Source organism: Gymnodraco acuticeps, unplaced genomic scaffold (assembly GCF_902827175.1).
Source record: "Gymnodraco acuticeps unplaced genomic scaffold, fGymAcu1.1, whole genome shotgun sequence".
NCBI lineage: Eukaryota > Metazoa > Chordata > Actinopteri > Perciformes > Bathydraconidae > Gymnodraco > Gymnodraco acuticeps.
In genome coordinates, this window is record NW_022990999.1 from 377243 (window position 1) to 395641 (window position 18399).

Here is an 18399-nt window from a genome sequence, read left to right on the forward strand (position 1 = left end):
AACACAAGTGTAATGCACAGCAATCCATAAGATAAGTCCGATATGTTCATGAAACTCCCCAGGAGACACCGACACTAATGGCGCATTTCCACTGTAGCGGGTAGCCCCGTTTAAGCGTCCTTAACTGTCCTCAAGCGGCCAGGCCAGTTTTTGGTGGCCTTTCCATATAGCGTAGCACCGGCTAGCGGGTACTTTTTCCCTCTTTTTCCGGCCCCATAAAATCGTGGTTCTATCAGGCTCCTTCTTGCTGTGATAACAAGCCACACACCAAGAAACAAGTAAACGATCGCTTCCACATCTTCCATTGTTGTGTGTGTTTTGTGAGTTGTGTCGCATTGAAGATGACGCCACTGCAGTTTTACACAGCGTCGCTCCGCCAAAAAGCCGATCGCCCCGCCTACACTGCGTTGCAACCCCAGGTCCTAAACTGTAATGGAATTCGCCACGGCCTCGGACGGCCAGCGAGGCAGCCTGAGCAAGGACGCTTAGGGACGCTTAAACGGGGCTACCCCGCTGCAGTGAAAATGCGCCATAACATGGCCGAGTGGACTCCGGAGTTTGCTGCATGAGTTGCACTGTAGTGGGCTGTCACTCAAAAACTGAGTAGCCAATGGGGACGCACCCCTGAAAGTCCCGCCCACCTGGGACGTTTGTGTCAAAATCTCAAACAAAAAATGAGGGAGCGTAAACAAGAAAAGCTGCAGCGAGAGCAAAAGTCTGATCATTGAGAAAGAAGAAACAAGAACTGCAAACAAAAACCTATGTTAAAACAAAGAAAAAAGACTTATAGTTTACATGATTACACAAATGATTTGTTTGCAACTTATAGTTTTATTTTTGAAATTTATTTAATTTTGCTTGACTCCGTTTTTTTTTCTTTTAAACTCATAGTTTTGCTTTATTCTGAGAAAGTGTTGCTTTATCTTTATGATACAAAACTAATCCCATAAATAACTGCATATCTATCAATCTATGTGTCCTTTGATGCCAATCTTTTAATAATTTATTTATTAATATTTTGTTTTTTTGTTTTTAAATCACACGACCGCCCTTCAAGCCAATCAGAATCGAGCTGCCACTACTGTGAGTGAAACTGAGCTCAGCTTTTGGAGCAAGTGAGAGCTAGTGAATATTTCGCTCTGCAGCTGGATGAGAGCACGGATGTAGCAAATATTGTTGTTTATATATATGAATATAAATATGTTTATTGTTAATATTACTGTTGAATATTATATATAATATTATTAAGGCATAAGTAGCTTTCAAAAATGCTAAAAATATATGTTAATTGTTCATATTACTGTTCAAAATTATATAATATTATAAAGACAGAAATCACTTTAAAAATATGTTTACTGTTGATATTACTGTTTAATATTGTGTTAAGAATGTTTATAACAGAAGACACAATCAATGTAATGAATGACAAACAAAAGATAAATACAAAAAATGTTTAGAAGAATAACTAATTATTAATTATTAATACAAATATATATTAAGAAAATGTATTAAGCTGTATGATTAATTTGTCATATTTTCCATCATAATGTACTCATCCTTTAAAAAAAAATTGCAGTGGGGTCCCCACCAGACGATAATGCTATATGGGGTCCTTGGCATGGCAAAGTTTGGGAACCCCTGGACTAGTCGGCTAGTTGTTACGTCATAATAAAGACACACAAAGGTGGTGTAACTGACGATATGAACAATTTTTTCCGAAACAAAACACAAGTCTAACTCTCTGAATTAGCACTAAGCGAAAAACGCACTTAGCACATAACAGAATTTTTTTTGTTTTAAATATATTTTAAGATCATGTTTAATCATCTGATTCGTCTGTACATTGCTGTTTTAGTATGTGTTCTTCTAATTAGTGTCTACAGTGTGTGCCTATTGAGCTGTTTAGAGCCATGTGGGACAAAACCCGATCCTGCCCCTCCCTCTCACTGTCTAAGTGAACGGTGACTGTAACAACTACACTGCTCAGAGTATTTTCCTATTTAATGTGTGTAGCAAAAAATAATGACCATAGGGGCATAGAGCTGCCATCCCCACCATACGTCATCTCACATAATTCAGAGCTGATTGGCTGTAAGTACGTGTGCCGCGAAAAGTGTGGTGTGTGAAGAGCAGGTGAAGAGGAGGAGAGAGACGCGTCCTAAAACTAAGAAGATAAGGAGGACTTTTATAAAAAAGTAAGAGATTTTTGTCCAGAAGGATAGGCAAATGGACTTCATCTTCAAGTCAAGGTAAGACCACAATTTTATTGAAAATGGGATCTTACTAAGAGAGAACAATTCAATATTTAAATGATAAAATTACATTTTTTGGGTATCCTTCTGTTGAACTGTCTGTTTAAAATTAATTGAAGCATCAGACAAAAAAAGCTTTTGAAATAGTATTATATTTTGATTTAGGTCAAAATATAATATTTGTAAACCTGAGTGTATTTGCCAGTGCCTCACCAGCCATGAACCTCACTGCAGAAGCTTATATATAGACATCTAAGTTTGTTGTGCCCCATCACTTTTGTACATATAGAAACGCCACTGGTGACTGTACCTGCAGTTCCTCCCTGACTTCCATTACTTTCTCTCTCTCTCTTTCCCTCTGCCTGTCCTGTCTCTTCCTTACCAAAGCTGAGCTTCAACTGACGAAGTCTTTTCATTATATCTGAGTCAGTGTAAAAAGAAAACAATACAATGTTATATCTTCAATGTTTTACTCAAATTGAAATGAAAGAAAAGCATTACAACGTTTGTTAAAATGTAATCCTTCTGACATTGGATGAATGTAATTAACTTTGGCTCTCTAGCTAGTTTATTCACGCAATTTAAACCAAAGTATAGCCTATAGCTGCAATATAAGTTAGTGTGCATGTTGTCGGACGTCCACTGACTAACGTAGAGCGTTTACAAAGTATCTGCCGGTCATATGATGTCCTGATGAACAGAAACACAAGCAGCCCGCTGGACTCAGATCTATACCTCATCACTCCTCCGCTGCTCCGGTACAAGTCCGGGCTGCGGTGGTTTGTTGATACCATAGACCAGTGGTTCCCAAACTTTTTGTGCCCAAGGCACACCAAAGGACAAGTAAAAATCTCAAGGCACACCTATTGTGCAAAATAGCCCTTATAACACGTGTTATCACTCATATCATGTAAAATATCTGTAAATGTGCATAATTATTTACTAATGCCAAATAAAATGTGACAAAGACAACTATATTACTCATGAAATATTTATTAATGAAATATTTCAGAAATGTATTTGAAACTTTATCAAATTAGGTTTCATCAAAGCAGCAACACACTCATTTAAACCAGACAGGTCACAAAATTAACATTTCAGCAATCAGCATTGAAACATGTGCTATTGTAAATATTTTTGCCGACTTACAAATGATTGAGATACATGTGCCTGTCGGGGCGCGCAGAATTTTTTAATCCTTGGTGGCACTGAGGAGAGGGCCACTCGCAAGTCCTGTTCAACAGAGAGCCGTGAGTCCCGTGACCTCCTGTTGTTCTTCATGTAAATCAGAGTAGAGAATGCCAACTCCAGAGATGGGGTCCTTACCAGCAGGCGGCGGTAGTGTGTATTTGTCATTCAAAACAGGCAACAACCGGAAAACAGAGAAGAAGAACAGACGACGTGATATAAACAAACAACAAATAGCTGTGCGGTAGCTTCACCTTAGCATGTGTTCTTTGCAGGTGTTTGTTGAGGTTTGACGTGGTGTTTACAGCAGTGGATAATAGCTTCTGGCCTGGACACAGTTTTGCACCTCACCGTCACATTCCTGTCTATTCTTCAGACGAACTCAAAATAATGGGCATACCTCCACCCCCTCGAGAGTTATCGCTGACTCAGCCATGTTTATGCAGCACTGCACGTGGAGATGTGGACGCACAAGTCGCGCAGATTACGTACATATAAACCTACAAAGTACTGATATTATAGTAAATAAAAAAAGTATTATTTATGTGTAGTTGTATATTGCAATAATAACGTATGGTTGTCACAAAATCCCACGGCACACCCGGACTTGCCTCACGGCACACCGTTTGGGAACCACTGCCATAGACTGTTGATACATGTCGTCTTCTTCTGTTTGCTTTAATCGAGGCTACGTAGTTATGCAGCACCCCCATCGGCAGGAAATGGAAGTACTACAAATAACCCCTTTTAGTGCAGTTATTTTACAAGTTTAGTTATATACACAGCTCGGAAAATATTACCGAGGTCCGGACCTCAATGGTGGATACGGCCATGCCAAGGATGCATACAGCTCATCCCCCCTTCCTCCCCTGGGCAATTCTGATCACAACCTGGTTCACCTCCAGCCTGTGTATCAACCTCTGGTCTACAGACAGCCGGTGCCCACACGCACCGTGAAGAAGTGGTCTGAGGAGCCTGAAGAGGCCCTGAAAGACTGTTTTGACTCTACTGCGTGGGATGTGTTCACTGACTCTCACGGGGAGGACATCAACAGCCTTACAGACTGCATCACGGATTACATCAACTTCTGTGAATGTTGTTTTGTGTGGTAGAGGGTCGCTGTCATTGATGCGTTTTGCACCCTGGGCCGCTGTTTTGATATTCCACTGAAGTATACACTGTGACGTAATAACTCTTCTTTTTTTTCGAGGGAGGGGGGGGGGGGGGGGGCATCAGGGCAGCCTCTGCAACCTTAAAAATGAATTAAGTCGGCACGGCGGCCCACATTGAAAATGACTTAGGCCTACCTTTGATGATCAAATCACTGAAGCACAAAGTCCATCCTCCTGTCCTTTTGGATGAAGCACTTGATGGCGGGTCATGCAGCTGATCCTTTGCCACTCCAGTTTATCATTGTAACTCACTCTTGAAAATAACTCGGTTAATAATTTCGCAACGATGTCCTCACTATCACGAAGTGAGCCATCATGAACGAACTTATGCTAATCATAAATCTATCGATTAGAAAATTATAAAAGTAGGGTAGACATGTGGATATTATCCGGCTGAACAAAACGTGCATTAATCTAACAGGTTCGTTTTCCACAGATCTTATTTCGAGCTATTTTCCATAATCCTATGGAGAAATCCCATTGCTTTTGTGTCGAGGGAATCCGAGCGCAGCTTATTTCCGGGGGGGGGGGGGGGGGGGGGGGGGGGGTCAGAGGGCCTAGGTATAAAAGTCACGGCTCACCACTGCATTACAGTAATAATAATATTAGATTATAATTATTACCAGTTACTTTCTTATCTTCATTTAAAAAAAAGAACACACACAATTAACAGACATATTCAAGTTTTACTCAAATGAATTTTAACAATATATGACAAACATATAATGATAACGTTATAATTAACCTTCACCCAATTAACTGAATAGAGCTTGAACACATCATAATGCATATTCCACCAGACAGGTATTATGATAGGTATAGATCACAAGAGAGTGGAAAGGCCCATTATACCAGGAATGGACCTCAGAACTGGGTATGTGCACAGAACATCCTGCAGCCTATTTACAGAGGTATACTAAATATGGAATGTTCATTACTATTTACTCACTACAGCTGAACCAGTGAACACACCTTTGCGGGCATTGAGAGTTAAAACACAGGGGCTTCTTATGGCGCGTTTCCACTGCAGGCCTCGCTCGGTTTGGTTAGGCCTTATTAGGCCCGGCTCACTTTAATGCTGCGCTTCCATTACAGTTTAGGAACTGGGGTAGTTACTATAGTAACGCAGTGTAGGCGGAGCTGTGACGTCATCTTCAATGAGCGCCCCAGAATTGCAACACAGCCGTTAGCTCTTAGCACTCAGAGCTCACAGCTCTTCATATCTGTTCAGAAACTAGACAAAAGTTAAACAAGTACAAACCACAGACCGTCTGTGTCATGGAGAATACAGTCGCTGGTTTATTTATGTCTGTATAGGCCGTTGTTGTGAGTGTGGACGGTCGGAGCATATATAACGTTAGCTTAGCCAAGCTCCATTTAGAAAACACGCATTTTAAAAGGGTTTTTCGCCTGCCGTCTGTCCGCAGACTTGTCAAAGCGTTAATTCATGGTTTTCACTAACCGGTATCAGTATGTTGTTACTTCGGCATCATTTTGAAACGTGTATTACAATTAAATCACGGTCAAATATGTTCATCTTGTAGTAGTTGTAGCCCCCTTGCCAGCGATTCTCTCTCTAGTTTAGCATATTCAGCCCGACTCAGCCTGGTTGTTCCTGGCCCTAGAACCACGATTTTATGGGGCCAGAAAAACTGTGAATTAGGACCCGCTAGCCGGTACTAGGCCAAGTGGAAACACAACCAAAAACGCGAGCTACCCGCTGCAGTGGAAACGCGCCATTATAGTGCTAGATACAGTGTGTGATGGTGGACATACAGAGACAGATCTGTAGAGAGAAGGACTGCAGGAGGGGGGGCAGTGCAGCAGAGGGAACATCCTATGGTTTTACCTTATAACTTATAAAGACTATGAGACATACATCTGACTAATGTTCATAACATTTCATGTTTAATAATTTTCCATCCACTGTACATTACTTCCTTATTATTTTCCACTCTCCTGCCATAGTTCAGGGATTGTGCTGCAAGTCAACAAAATCATCAAAGACCTCAGGTAGCTGCACACCAGAGGTTTTAGAAGTATTCAGATCTTCTACTTAAGTAAAAGTAGATGTACCAGAGTGTAGGAATACTCTGTTGCAGTAAAAGTCCTGCACTGTATTAGCTTCAGAATATAGTAATATAATAGAATAAAAGTAGTCATTGTGCAGATTGGTCCATTTCAGAATAATATATATGATATGTTTTATAATTATTGATCATCAAAGTGTTATCAAAGCTGGTAAAGGTGCAGCTAGTTTGAATGACTTTGTGACTGGGTGTGCTCTTTCATTGGCCGAGAGTGAGCGGGAGCTGCCACAGCAGCAGAGTGTTCTCAGTGTCTGAGCAGGGGGGGGCCCCAGGTCCCATCCTGCGGGACCCTTTGCCCCCGGAGAAGATGGCTGTGGAGGTGACTTTGCCGCGCCTGGCCTCCCGCTCCTTCCCCCGCTCCATGGGCCGCCCCCTTACCCACACATCAGGGTCCTCACTAACCTCATAGATAGAGCCATCCTCTGGGCTGTGCTCTGAGGAGTCTGGGAGGGGCTGGGGGTTCCCCTGGTCAGGCTGTGCTGTCAGCAGCCTGCCGGGCAGCTGTCGGGTGGAGTGGAGGCGGTACTGCAGTAGGAGGCGGGGCTTCTCCCTGGGTGAAGGAGCTTCTGCGTCCTTTGAAGAGCTGCCCTGATGCAACCTTTGCCCCCCTTCATCCCCTCCCCCATCCACTTTATCCCACCCCACTTCTCCGTTGACACCCTCCTCGCAACCGTTGAGGATGGAGTTCCGCCTGAGCAGGTCGGGGGCCAGAGTGCTGGACGTAGCCACCAGGACGTCCACCGGACCACAGTGAGCGTTCAGAGACATCATCCCCTTACCTGGGGGTTCAACAGTTCTGAATGTTACCTGGGGGGGCAGCCTGTATAGTAGTTTCCGCAGTGTATGAATTTGTGTGTGAATCTGTAATCTGTCTGTTCTACTCCCTGTTAGTGCTGTCTATCTGGCAGTGAGTACATTAGTCAACACAGGTATAAGTTGGGTATATAAAATATAAGTATAAGATTTGTTTGTAATTTGTGGGACAGTGGATGTTGCAATCAGATCTACAACAGGTCTCTTGGAGGATAATAATGTCTCCATTTTGTGTGCTCTCTTTAAATTCATGTAAAATAATGTATACCCTGGATGTTCCACATAGAGTTTGTGTGTGTGTGTGTGTGTGTGTGTGTGTGTGTGTGTGTGTGTGTGTGTGTGTGTGTGTGTGTGTGTGTGTGTGTGTGTGTGTGTGTGTGTGTGTGTGTGTGTGTGTGTGTGTGTGTGTGTGTGTGTGTGTGTGTGTGTGTGTGTGTGTGTTGCACTGACCTGTGATCTTGGGGATGCCCTCCAGGGTGGGCACAGGGAAGGTGAGGATGACACCCTGACTTGTCCCCACCCACAGCAGGCCCTGGCAGATCAGCAAGCTGGAGACACACATTTCACCTGGAATATAAACACACATCGCCCAATAACATTACAATCATTACTGTTGACACAGCAACGATACAGTCCTTTCATCCAGGAACCACTGCATTGTCATGGCTGCTACCTCTGCTTTTATCAATGCTTTTACTTATAAATGTCTTTTTTTATTACTGCAGTGAGAGATGCCAACGGATCTGTGAACAGGACGACATGACAGTGTACAAAAGTCACAAAAAATGATTTATCAGATTATTTACCTCTATAAAGCTCATGGCTCTAATGCTGAGCTGCAGCATGCAATTAGGATTTATTTTAGTTCTAAGCATGAGATTAAATGTGTGTGATACGGTAACCGTGTCTGTCCGCGTGGATGTTAACCAGCGTCCTGGCCTTGCCTGTTGTCAGATGGGCGGTGCGGGTGGAGATGTTGACTTCCTGTAGATGTTCCAGGGTCTCTGTGTGAAACAGGTGGATAGAGGATCCCTGGGTGAAGGCCATCCACACCCCCCCGCCTGAGCGAGTCATATGGCTGACACTGCGTCCTGGATCAGAATGGGCTCTGAAACTCTGAGAGAAGAGAAGAGAGGTGCTCAAATATCACACAAACCCATGTGGAATAATTTGTGTGCCATGTTTATGTGTTATTATCATAGACTGTATATATGGTTATTATCCACAAAGGCAGACCATTTAATCACACCCATTGCTTTGAAGACACATGTGGCAGAATGTTATTGTTTTGTACACTTCTGTTCATCATGTTGTTGGTTAGTTAGAATGTTCGGTACCACTTTACAATAAGACTACCCTTATAAATGGTTTACGAATAGTTTGTAATTAATGTATTAATTAGGTTGTGAACACTTTATAAATCATTAATAAGCTTTTATAAGACATGAGATAAACAGGGCAACGGTGACCGGTTGCTTGCCAAATAGTGAGCCCACATTTATCTGTACTGCTAAGCCTTATTAGAAATGGTAGTAACTCATTAATAAATGGGAATGTGTTTTACACTTTACAATAAAGCTCCCTTTTGGCAGTTATAAATGTTAGTAACTCGTAAATAAATGGTCATAAAGAGATGCCAAGAAACATCAAGATGGAAGGGGGGAATCTACTCAGTGAACAACAGATACTAAGAGGCGCATTCACACCGCAGTACTTTTCCCACAAAGGTTCATGAGAACTTAGTTCATGAGAACTCTTTTGTCGCGTTCACACCAAAAAGAGCCGGTACTAAAATTAGTTCATGAGAACCTTTCCACCCCCTTTTACGTCCCTGCTAGAGAGCAGGGACTTTCGTGGGAGAAAAAGGTTCCTATTTCTGACTGGCTGGGCGGAATGCAAACCACGCCCCGTAAAACTCCCAAAAAGTTTTGTGAAGCCGCCATTTTATTATCCTCGCATTAGCATTATTAGCATTAGCATTAGCCCAGCGCAGAAACGCAGAGAGACTAACTTATGGCAACACAAAATAAAACATGGGAGCGGTGGAGATGAGGAGGTCTCGGCGTTCTGGCGATTTACTCGGAAGGCTTCAGTAGAAGCTGCTCGGAGTCCCAGCAGCTTCTACTGAAGCCAGTCCCCAACTCCGGGGACTTCCGGCCGGGGACTTTGGGCGGCAGTATACGCCGTGAAGTTGTTTGCGGCCTGCCAGTAAACCCAAAGCAGAAGAAGAAGAAGTGACGTCAGCGGCTCATTTGCCTAATCCACCCACAGGGACTTATGTGTGAACGCGATCTGTACTTAGTTCATGAGAACTAAAGAGTTCTCATGAACTAAGTTCTCATGAACCTTTGTGGGAAAAGTACTGCGGTGTGAATGCGCCTAAGGATGCTGGCTGATGAAGAAGACGAAGTAAGCTAGTGCCAATATAAGGCTTAGTCATCTTGCCAAATAGTGCGCCTGTGTTGATGTATGAAAACTATGTTAGAACTGGTTTATAAATGGTTCTTAATGATTAATAAAGTGTTTACAACCTAATTAATAACCTAATTATAAACCCTTTATGAATCCCTTATAAGGGTAGTCTTATTGTAAAGTGGTACCGAATGTTCTTTATCAAACTGAAAGCCTGTTGTTACTATTTCATAAGTTGCCTGACTGGGATCATTTTGAATAATCATTAAATCCACAATGAAGAGGATCTAAAGCAGGGTTGCCAACTTTGGGGTTCCTGGCTGGAGTGAGATTTTGATATCATGGGTTTGATTACACATATGCGCACGAAATGACTGCTATCGTGTCAGTAGCGGGACCTTAGCATATAGGATACATATACAATATATACAAATACACAATATTGGACACAGACTATAAAGGGCACAAAGTCTCATTCACTAATGAAAGTCAAACACATGTTTGTTTCCACCGTTTTATTGTGTGCCTGTCGCGATAAGCAATTCATTGACTTATCGTACGATAAATAGAAATGAACTCGATACATTGCCATTTACATGAGGATGTGACTAGCAGTTTGAAAGGATGTACTTCATTTCATTTCATTTCATTTCATTTCAAACCTTTATTTAGACAGATAGGTCCCTTGAGATCATGGATCTCTTTTACAAGGGAGACCTACATCAATTTAGTTCCACATGAAATATAAAAACAACATAAAAACAAACAATAGAGGACATCATATTCACCAACACTTACAAACACCCATAGTGTCAGAAAGCATCTCGTGCAGACGTGCCTTAAAAACATTCAGAGAAATAAAATTGCTCAATTTCAATTTGGACTGTAGGCTGTTCCAAGCAAGTGGAGCTGCGCACATAAAAGCTGTCTTACCTAAGAGTCTTAGACAGTCCTTACTCTTGGTACATCTAACAAGACTACATCCTGCGATCTCAGACAATAGCTGCTTGCAACTTTCTGCTTTACCAGAGAACAGATGTAATACGGGAGTTTACCCAACATAGCTTTATAAATAAAAGTGTACCAGTGACTGAGCCTCCGTACAGAGAGTGATGGTAAACCTGCCTTGGTATACAGGGTACAGTGCTTTATAATTTGTGACAAATCTCAGAGCACTGTGATACGCAGCATCCAATTTGCTCAGGTAATTGGCAGGTGCATTCATATACAACAAATCACCATAGTCCAGCACAGGTAAAAAGGTCACAGTGACTAGCCTTCTTGAATTACTGTTATATATTATCATTATGTCAGTGGTCTAAAATGGCCATACAACGGTGCCGACAATATTATCGTTTATCGCAATAATTTCCTGGAAAATGTATCCAACAAAATTAATTATCGTGAGAGGCCTATACATAAAACACACACACACAAATCTACAGACTTACTCCAAACTGCCAAATATATTAATTAACACACTCTCACTCTCATACTCTGACTCTATTTTGGCCTAGTAGAACAATAAGCAGCAGACTTTACTTTTTATCATTTCTACCGGATCTTAGGGTCGGCAGTATTTTTGTTGGGTCTTCTATGGTAGGGCTAACCCATACAGTGGTGGGGCTCAAGTCAGTATTTGCAATGTAGCCTAATTACATACCCGCCCCCTTGACAGTGAAACGCCACGCGGGAGGTTTAGATTATTTCCCTGTCTCAATCCAAATTGAACTGTATGAAATAAAAAGGCACATTTGTCTTGTAGTAAATAAAAAGGACGACCTGGAGCCAATCCTGCAATTTCCCCACAAGTGAAAGAGTTGACGTGCTGAAAACCCAACCCCTGCAGGGGGGTCTGGGGGGATTCTCCCCCAGGAGATTTTTTGAAATACTAACATAAAATACACATTCTGGTACTCTCTTGAGAAGAGAAATAAATAAATCTATTATACACATTTAAAAAAAAAATGAATGCCATTTTAGTTTGTTGTTACTTTGTTCTGAAAGCTGAACCTGCTGCTCCTCACAGAGAGAAGAGGGGAGAGGCTGTGAATGACTTTACATTGTGGATAAGGGTGGATAGCCCCCATTGTTCTGTGTGCTAAAATGGAAGACAGCCCACACACCTATCAATCATCAAACCGTGGAGTCTTATTTCATTACGTGTTGGTTTCTATCAACACGTAATGTTGTATCGATGTATATAGAGATGTACTACAGCAAAAGTATTCTCCGTCGGGACTTCCTGCAACAACACCATGCCGTTATCTTGATTCTGATTGGCCAGAAGACATTATCAAAGATGTTCTATTAAGAAGTCGATCACTACGTAACAAAAGTTTTCAAAACCATTTCTAGTCTTCGGTATTCTTGTTTTTGGCGTGAGAATAGTTTGGGCAGCGTGAGAGCGTGAGATTGAGAGTGAAAGCGTGTGTCACACGCCAGATGCGTGAGAGTTGGCAACCCTGATCTAAAGCCAATGTAAAAAATTGGCAACAAATAGAAACTGAAGAGTCACTCCACTAGCTAGGATGAGGCACATAAACTGTTTATCTGAGAGCAAACATGACTAAGTAATGCTGAAGTTAAGCTTTCAGCTGCTGCAGTGCCTCGCACCATGTGCCTTAGGTCGGCCTAGTTTTAGAAAAAGCTTTTTAACATGAACCTGTGCAACAGAGCAGAGGTGAAACATTTCTTAAGCAAACCATTTGAAGATGTAGTGACTCTGCCAATGGTGGCATCATTTAAATGAGCATTTTAACAACATGGTATATTTGAAAGAACGGGACAGCTTAACAATAACTACAGTCACTCAGTCCAGAGGAGATTTCTGCCTTTCTTCGTGTTCATCCACTCCACAGCTTCTACAGTTAGCTGTCTAGGAGTAAACCTGTATTTTAGCAGTGTCACAAACACTGCCCGGCACTGCGGCATCAGAGACACAGCTTGTGAGGGCCGGCTGATGCAGGCTGTGTACTACTGTATAACATGTGGCATTCAGTGGTATGAAGTAGTGATGTGTCGGTCGCGAACGAGCCGGCTCAAAGAGCCGGCTCTTTTAAGTGAACGACCGGAGCCGGCTCTCGCCCGCAAACGAGCCATTTTTGCGGAGAGATCGGCATGAAGGCACATTATGCAATGTGCACATTATCCCGCTTATTACACATGGCCACATTCTCAACAAAGTAACAATATGACTCCCAATATTAATGGAAATGCTTTTATGGATTTAGAAAATGATTTTATTGATTTAAAGAATAGTTTTATGTATTGATTTAAATTGACATGCATCCGCTAAGAAAAGTAGTCCGTTGTTACTGTTTGAACTAACGTAGCAACGGCAGGAACTGCGTCGATAGTGTTTTTGAGGAGCTTTTTGATTACAGATTTGAAAACATCGTTGCTTGCTTTAAAAGTAGCACAATTCATGATGTCAAACCTTGGAAAGTATCTAGATATCCCTGCCCTAATGCCAAAGTAACTGGCAACTGAATATGTGTCGCCGTTTGATGTCTATGTCTGGACCGCTGCGTAAAAAGGAGGGTTTCTGCCCCATTACTTCTCTTCTTACTTCTATAAGAATAAAACACGGAGGACGGAGATCTCTTTTTCTCCCCCTCTTCTGACAGCCCAGCAGCTGATCTCACAGCACGCTCCCCTCTCCTGCAGAGGGGCGTGGTCAGCTGCAGCACACAGAATCAGCCCCCTGCAAAAACAGCGCTGGAAAGAGCAAATAGAGCGAAATGAGGTATGGCTAAAATGCAGGATATTTTTGGTATTTTGAAAAAAAAACTATATTTATATACTTTATATAGGTCGATACAGTAGCCCCTTTTTTAAAATAGTTTTTATAGGTGTTGCTATCTGTTTTATGTAGCGTGGTTCTACAAGCAAGTCAATGCATTCATTGGGTGGTATCAGAGAGTTGCACGGGTCTGTAAATGCAATGAAAACAATTGGCCACAGCAAATCATTTATATTAAACATGTAATTTTTACTTTTGAATACTTCAGTACAAAGGATGTATTGAATAATTTAAGTGATATATGTGTACACATATAAATCATTAGTCAAAACAGGGCTACATTTGATTTAATTAAAAGGTATAATAAGTGGTAAACTGAAGAGCCGTTTGGGAGCCGGAAGAGCCGGAATTCCCATCACTAGTATGAAGGTAGATATGGTGCAAAATGCGAGAGCGTGTAAAACCTGATGTGAGCACTTGCAGAAAAAAAATCTGAGTTTGTGTGCATACATTTACACTTGTATAAAATATCCACGTAACTGTGAACCAAATGTACACTTGTATAAAATATCCACGTAACTGAACCAAATTTACACTTGTATAAAATATCCACGTAACTGTGAACCAAATTTGAAGTCACAGAAGAAAAAAAAAAGTTTTGTAGCTTGTAGAAAAAAAATGAAGTTAGTGATAAATTGTTCACTTGCAGAAAAATACATATTTTTTAAATATATTTTCCATTACAACTGCAACTTGGTTATTACAACCTCTCAAATCAGTCATTACAACTTGACGAATCTGCTCTGTGGCAGTATAAATCGACGAATCTGCGGTCTTGACTTTTGATACACTTCTTGCGATAAATGTGTCGCAAAAGTAATTTTCACCTGTAGATGTGGGGGGAGGGAGGGGGGTTGTAGCGAAGGGGCGGAGCTATCAGAACAACGAGGCTCGGTTCAGTCACACAGTCACAGCCATAGTCACGTCGAACCGGATGACTGCGGGGCTAACGGTTCGTGTCGCTACCAGTCCGCTGACATGGCGCGTCAATCAACGGTAAGTTTTGCCCATTACTTGCCCAGTATTACTTTGAATATTATTATTGTGATTGAGGATTAAATCCGCTTTGAAGACCACCATTTTATATCGTGCAGTTTAGTGTTAATTTCATTGACTAAAACTATGACGAAATATGTTCGTCAACGACCTTTTTTTCCATGACGAAAACGAGACGATGACGCGACGGCACCGACGGCAGCAAACAATAACTGTAACGAAATCATCATGCAATATCGTTGACGAAAAGTGACGAGACGAAAATGTAGTTTGCTAAATAAAACTAAGCCAAAATCTCTCTTTACTTTCGTCGATGAAAAATGAGGAGACTAAATATTATCAAAGATAACGTTACATCTCTGATAGTCAGTTTTTCTCCCAGCAGTTCCATTTCCGGTGCTGCGGCTGGGCAGCAGCTGTGTGTCTGTGCTGCGCGCGGTGGGAGATTTGAATTACACCGGGCAGTGGCACACTGTGAACTATCAGGAAGACTCGGTTCTAACTCATGGTCTAACTAACCTTATTCAACAGAAAATAAAATGGCAACAACAGGGCTTGGGAGCAGTGGTCGCACTCGCGTTAACCGAATAACCCCCCGTCAGCGCGAGTGAGTGATAAATTGTGCACTCGACGGATAATAATGGATTATGACGGAAATGTTACGATCCTGTCCGTCAAAATGACTGACAACGAAAAAGTCTAAAGCCACCACTGCTTGGGAGAAAGAAACAATGTGATATTTGGGCCCATTTTTGCTCCAATGAGGCGGAGAAAAAAAGCGAATGCATTGTTTTATCAGAAGGGAAGCAATGTGGCCATAACACAGCTGGTAAAAACACCACAAACCTCACCAGATACTCTCTGCAAAGCTGCATTCTTAATCATTCAACCTGTGTTTTTCATCAAATAAGGACAAGATATAATCTTATTTATTTATATATACTAAAATGACAAATTATTGGTTTTGGCTAGACTAGTTTGACTGAAATGTTCTATATCATCTGATGACTAAAAAAGACTCAACAGTTTTCATTGACAACAAGTAGACTCAAATAATTAGTTTTCTTTGACTAATATAAGACTAAAATGCTCAGACGTTTAGTCGACTAAATCTTGACTAAAATCTTTACTGTTTTAGTCGACTAAAATAAGACTAAAATGCTCAGACTTTTAGTCGACTAAATAAGACTAAAATGCTCAGACTTTTAGTCGACTAAAACTTGACTAAATAAAAACAGGATGAAGGTGACTAAATATGACTAAAACTAAAAAGAAAATTTAACACAGGACTAAGACTAAAACTAAATTAAAAAATATTTGACGAATTTAAAACTAGTGCAGTTTAGCGGCAAAATAACGTCAGTTAGCCAGCTAACGCTAGCTTTGTTGAGTTTATGCTAGCTAAACAAGTAGTGGTTGTAGTCTACAACAGTAATTAATATATTATAGCCTACTGCTTTGGCACTAACGTTTGATAACCGTTTATGAAAATAAAACCAATTGAACTGTACTGAAATAATGACAAGTTTTATAATATATATATATCCTTAATATATAACAATTGTCTTGGGCTGAACATTTCATCACTAAGTTCATTTTTTTTCTACAAGCTACAAAACTTTTTTTTTTCTTCTGTGACTTCAAATTTGGTTCACAGATACGTGGATATTTTATACAAGTGTAAATTTGGTTCAGTTACGTGGATATTGTATACAAGTGTACATTTGGTTCACAGTTATGTGGATATGTTATACAAGTGTAAATGTATGCACACAAGCTCAGATTTTTTTTCTGCAAGTGCTCACATCAGGTTTTACACGCTCTCGCATTTTGCACCATATCTACCTTCATACAGTGGGATGGATACAACGCTGCTGTTACAGTTGCTTGGAATATTTGATAACCAATCATGTCGCCTGTGAAGCATGAGGACTGTTTGTTCAGTCCAACATAAAGCTGTGTTCTTCATTTGGAATCCTGGGGGCTTCTTCATTAGATGCCTCACCGCTGCGCTATTTTGCTAACAGTGGTTTGCTTTTAAATGTAGCACAGCTCATGGTCTTCCTAAGCCAATCACAGTGGGCCTCTCTAATTCCCCTCCTCGACTCCTATCCTCAAGACTTAGTCCCGCCCACAGGAGATGCAAGCGGAGGAGTGGAGGAGGGGAACCGAGGAGAGAGGAGTGGAAGCAGCAGGTGGTTAGAGAAATGAGAACTCCTCTCCTCTGAGCGGTCATTTTAAAGAGACGTCCATTAATGATGACAGGAGGCACAGCAGTCCTCTGTCTGATGGACAGATGTGTTCATGACGAACACATCTGTTTTTAAGGCCATTCGCAGTTTCACTCCGACAGGACTTTCCAGAGTTTCCGTTAAAAAATTCGCCGGTCAACATGTCCTTTAAAGTTTAAATCTTCCGGACAAAATTAGAAAAGTGCCGGTCAGAGGTCTTCTTTGTTATTTATTGAGATTTAAAACAAATCGATAACGACTCTATATAATAATATAAGAATAATAAACTGAGCCTCTCTTTTCCTCCCCCTCTTCTGACAGCCCAGCAGCTGATCTCTGAGCAGGAGACAAGGGGAGAGGGAGACATGGGGAGAGGGAGGCGGGGCTATTTCATCTTTATCAGAGAACTACACACAGAGCCGTTTTACCCCCCAGAGCGTCCCGTTTGCAGATCTATCCACTGTAGGAGTCGGGAGGAGCTGATAATTTATTCCGGAAAATTACTCAGACCTACTAATTCCCAGAAGTTATTGAGTCTATGTAAGTTTACTGCTTGGCTCAGATCCACCAACGTCAGCAAGATCTCACCTCTATTAACTCCTGAAGAACCAGGTTCAATTAACTGCTGTTTCAATTCAGACAACCCTTTTAATCTGTTTAACCTGTTAAGCCCTCCCGCAACATCTTGCAGGAAACAGTGTCTGAGGGCATGTTCATTTAATAAACTATGAATGTTTTATTTCCATGCAACGGGAAGAAACTCATCTAACTGATCATTTAAAAAAATAAATAAATAAAAAACCCCACAATGCTAACGCTGAGCCTCTGAATTAGCAACGAGCGAAAAATGCTAACAGATTACTGCACCGAAATTCACTCACAAAACCTTATTATTTATCTTTGCTGCACATCCAACACATCGTTTCACATCGTGAGATGACACAGAATCGATGGGTGCATACATTATCACTCAATGATACGAACTCGCGGAGATAATAACAAGAACAGACATCAAAACATGTGGCGCTAGGTAGCTAAAAACGCTAACATGGCTCACCTGTGTCGTAGTCTGGTCAAAAGTGGTCTTCAATGGCATTAAAACGATAAAAACGTTGCTGAAGTTAATCCATAGGTTAATCCAATGTGTCTGTGTCCCTTTGAAATGATTTATGATAATCCATAAGCAATAAACCTGCTTTTCGGTTTCCAGATGTCAGAGCTAGAAACAGCTTCACTCTAGTGCAAAACTGTGTGCATGAAGCCCCCACCTTTTTGTTTTAGTATGTGTGTGAGTGGGGAGATTCCCCTTCGATTCTATTGGCTCTAACGGTCAGAAAGAGATGTAAATCACCAAAATCGACCAATGGGTTCCAGAGAAACGGTAAAACCCCCATTTCCACCCAAATCACCTCAGAGGTGGAGTTTTTTTTTGCTAAACCT

General features: G+C 41.3%; 1 protein-coding gene across 10 annotated transcripts in view; it reads right to left on the minus strand.

Annotated features, from left to right (window-relative positions):
- Positions 1-6203: 6203 nt before the first annotated feature.
- LOC117559260 (rho guanine nucleotide exchange factor 10-like protein) overlaps positions 6204-18399 on the minus strand; it is a 75983-nt gene continuing 63787 nt past the window's right edge. For 6 of the 10 annotated variants that reach the window (XM_034235943.1, XM_034235941.1, XM_034235942.1 and 3 more), the window contains 3 exons: positions 8460-8631; positions 7966-8082; positions 6204-7481 (listed from right to left, as the gene is read on the minus strand). In XM_034235943.1, the coding sequence (XP_034091834.1) occupies positions 6901-7481; positions 7966-8082; positions 8460-8631 (870 nt within the window). In that variant the 3' untranslated portion in view covers positions 6204-6900. The remainder of the gene's footprint in view (positions 7482-7965; positions 8083-8459; positions 8632-18399) is intronic. The other 4 variants (XM_034235940.1, XM_034235944.1, XM_034235945.1 and 1 more) reach the window with 1 other exon arrangement.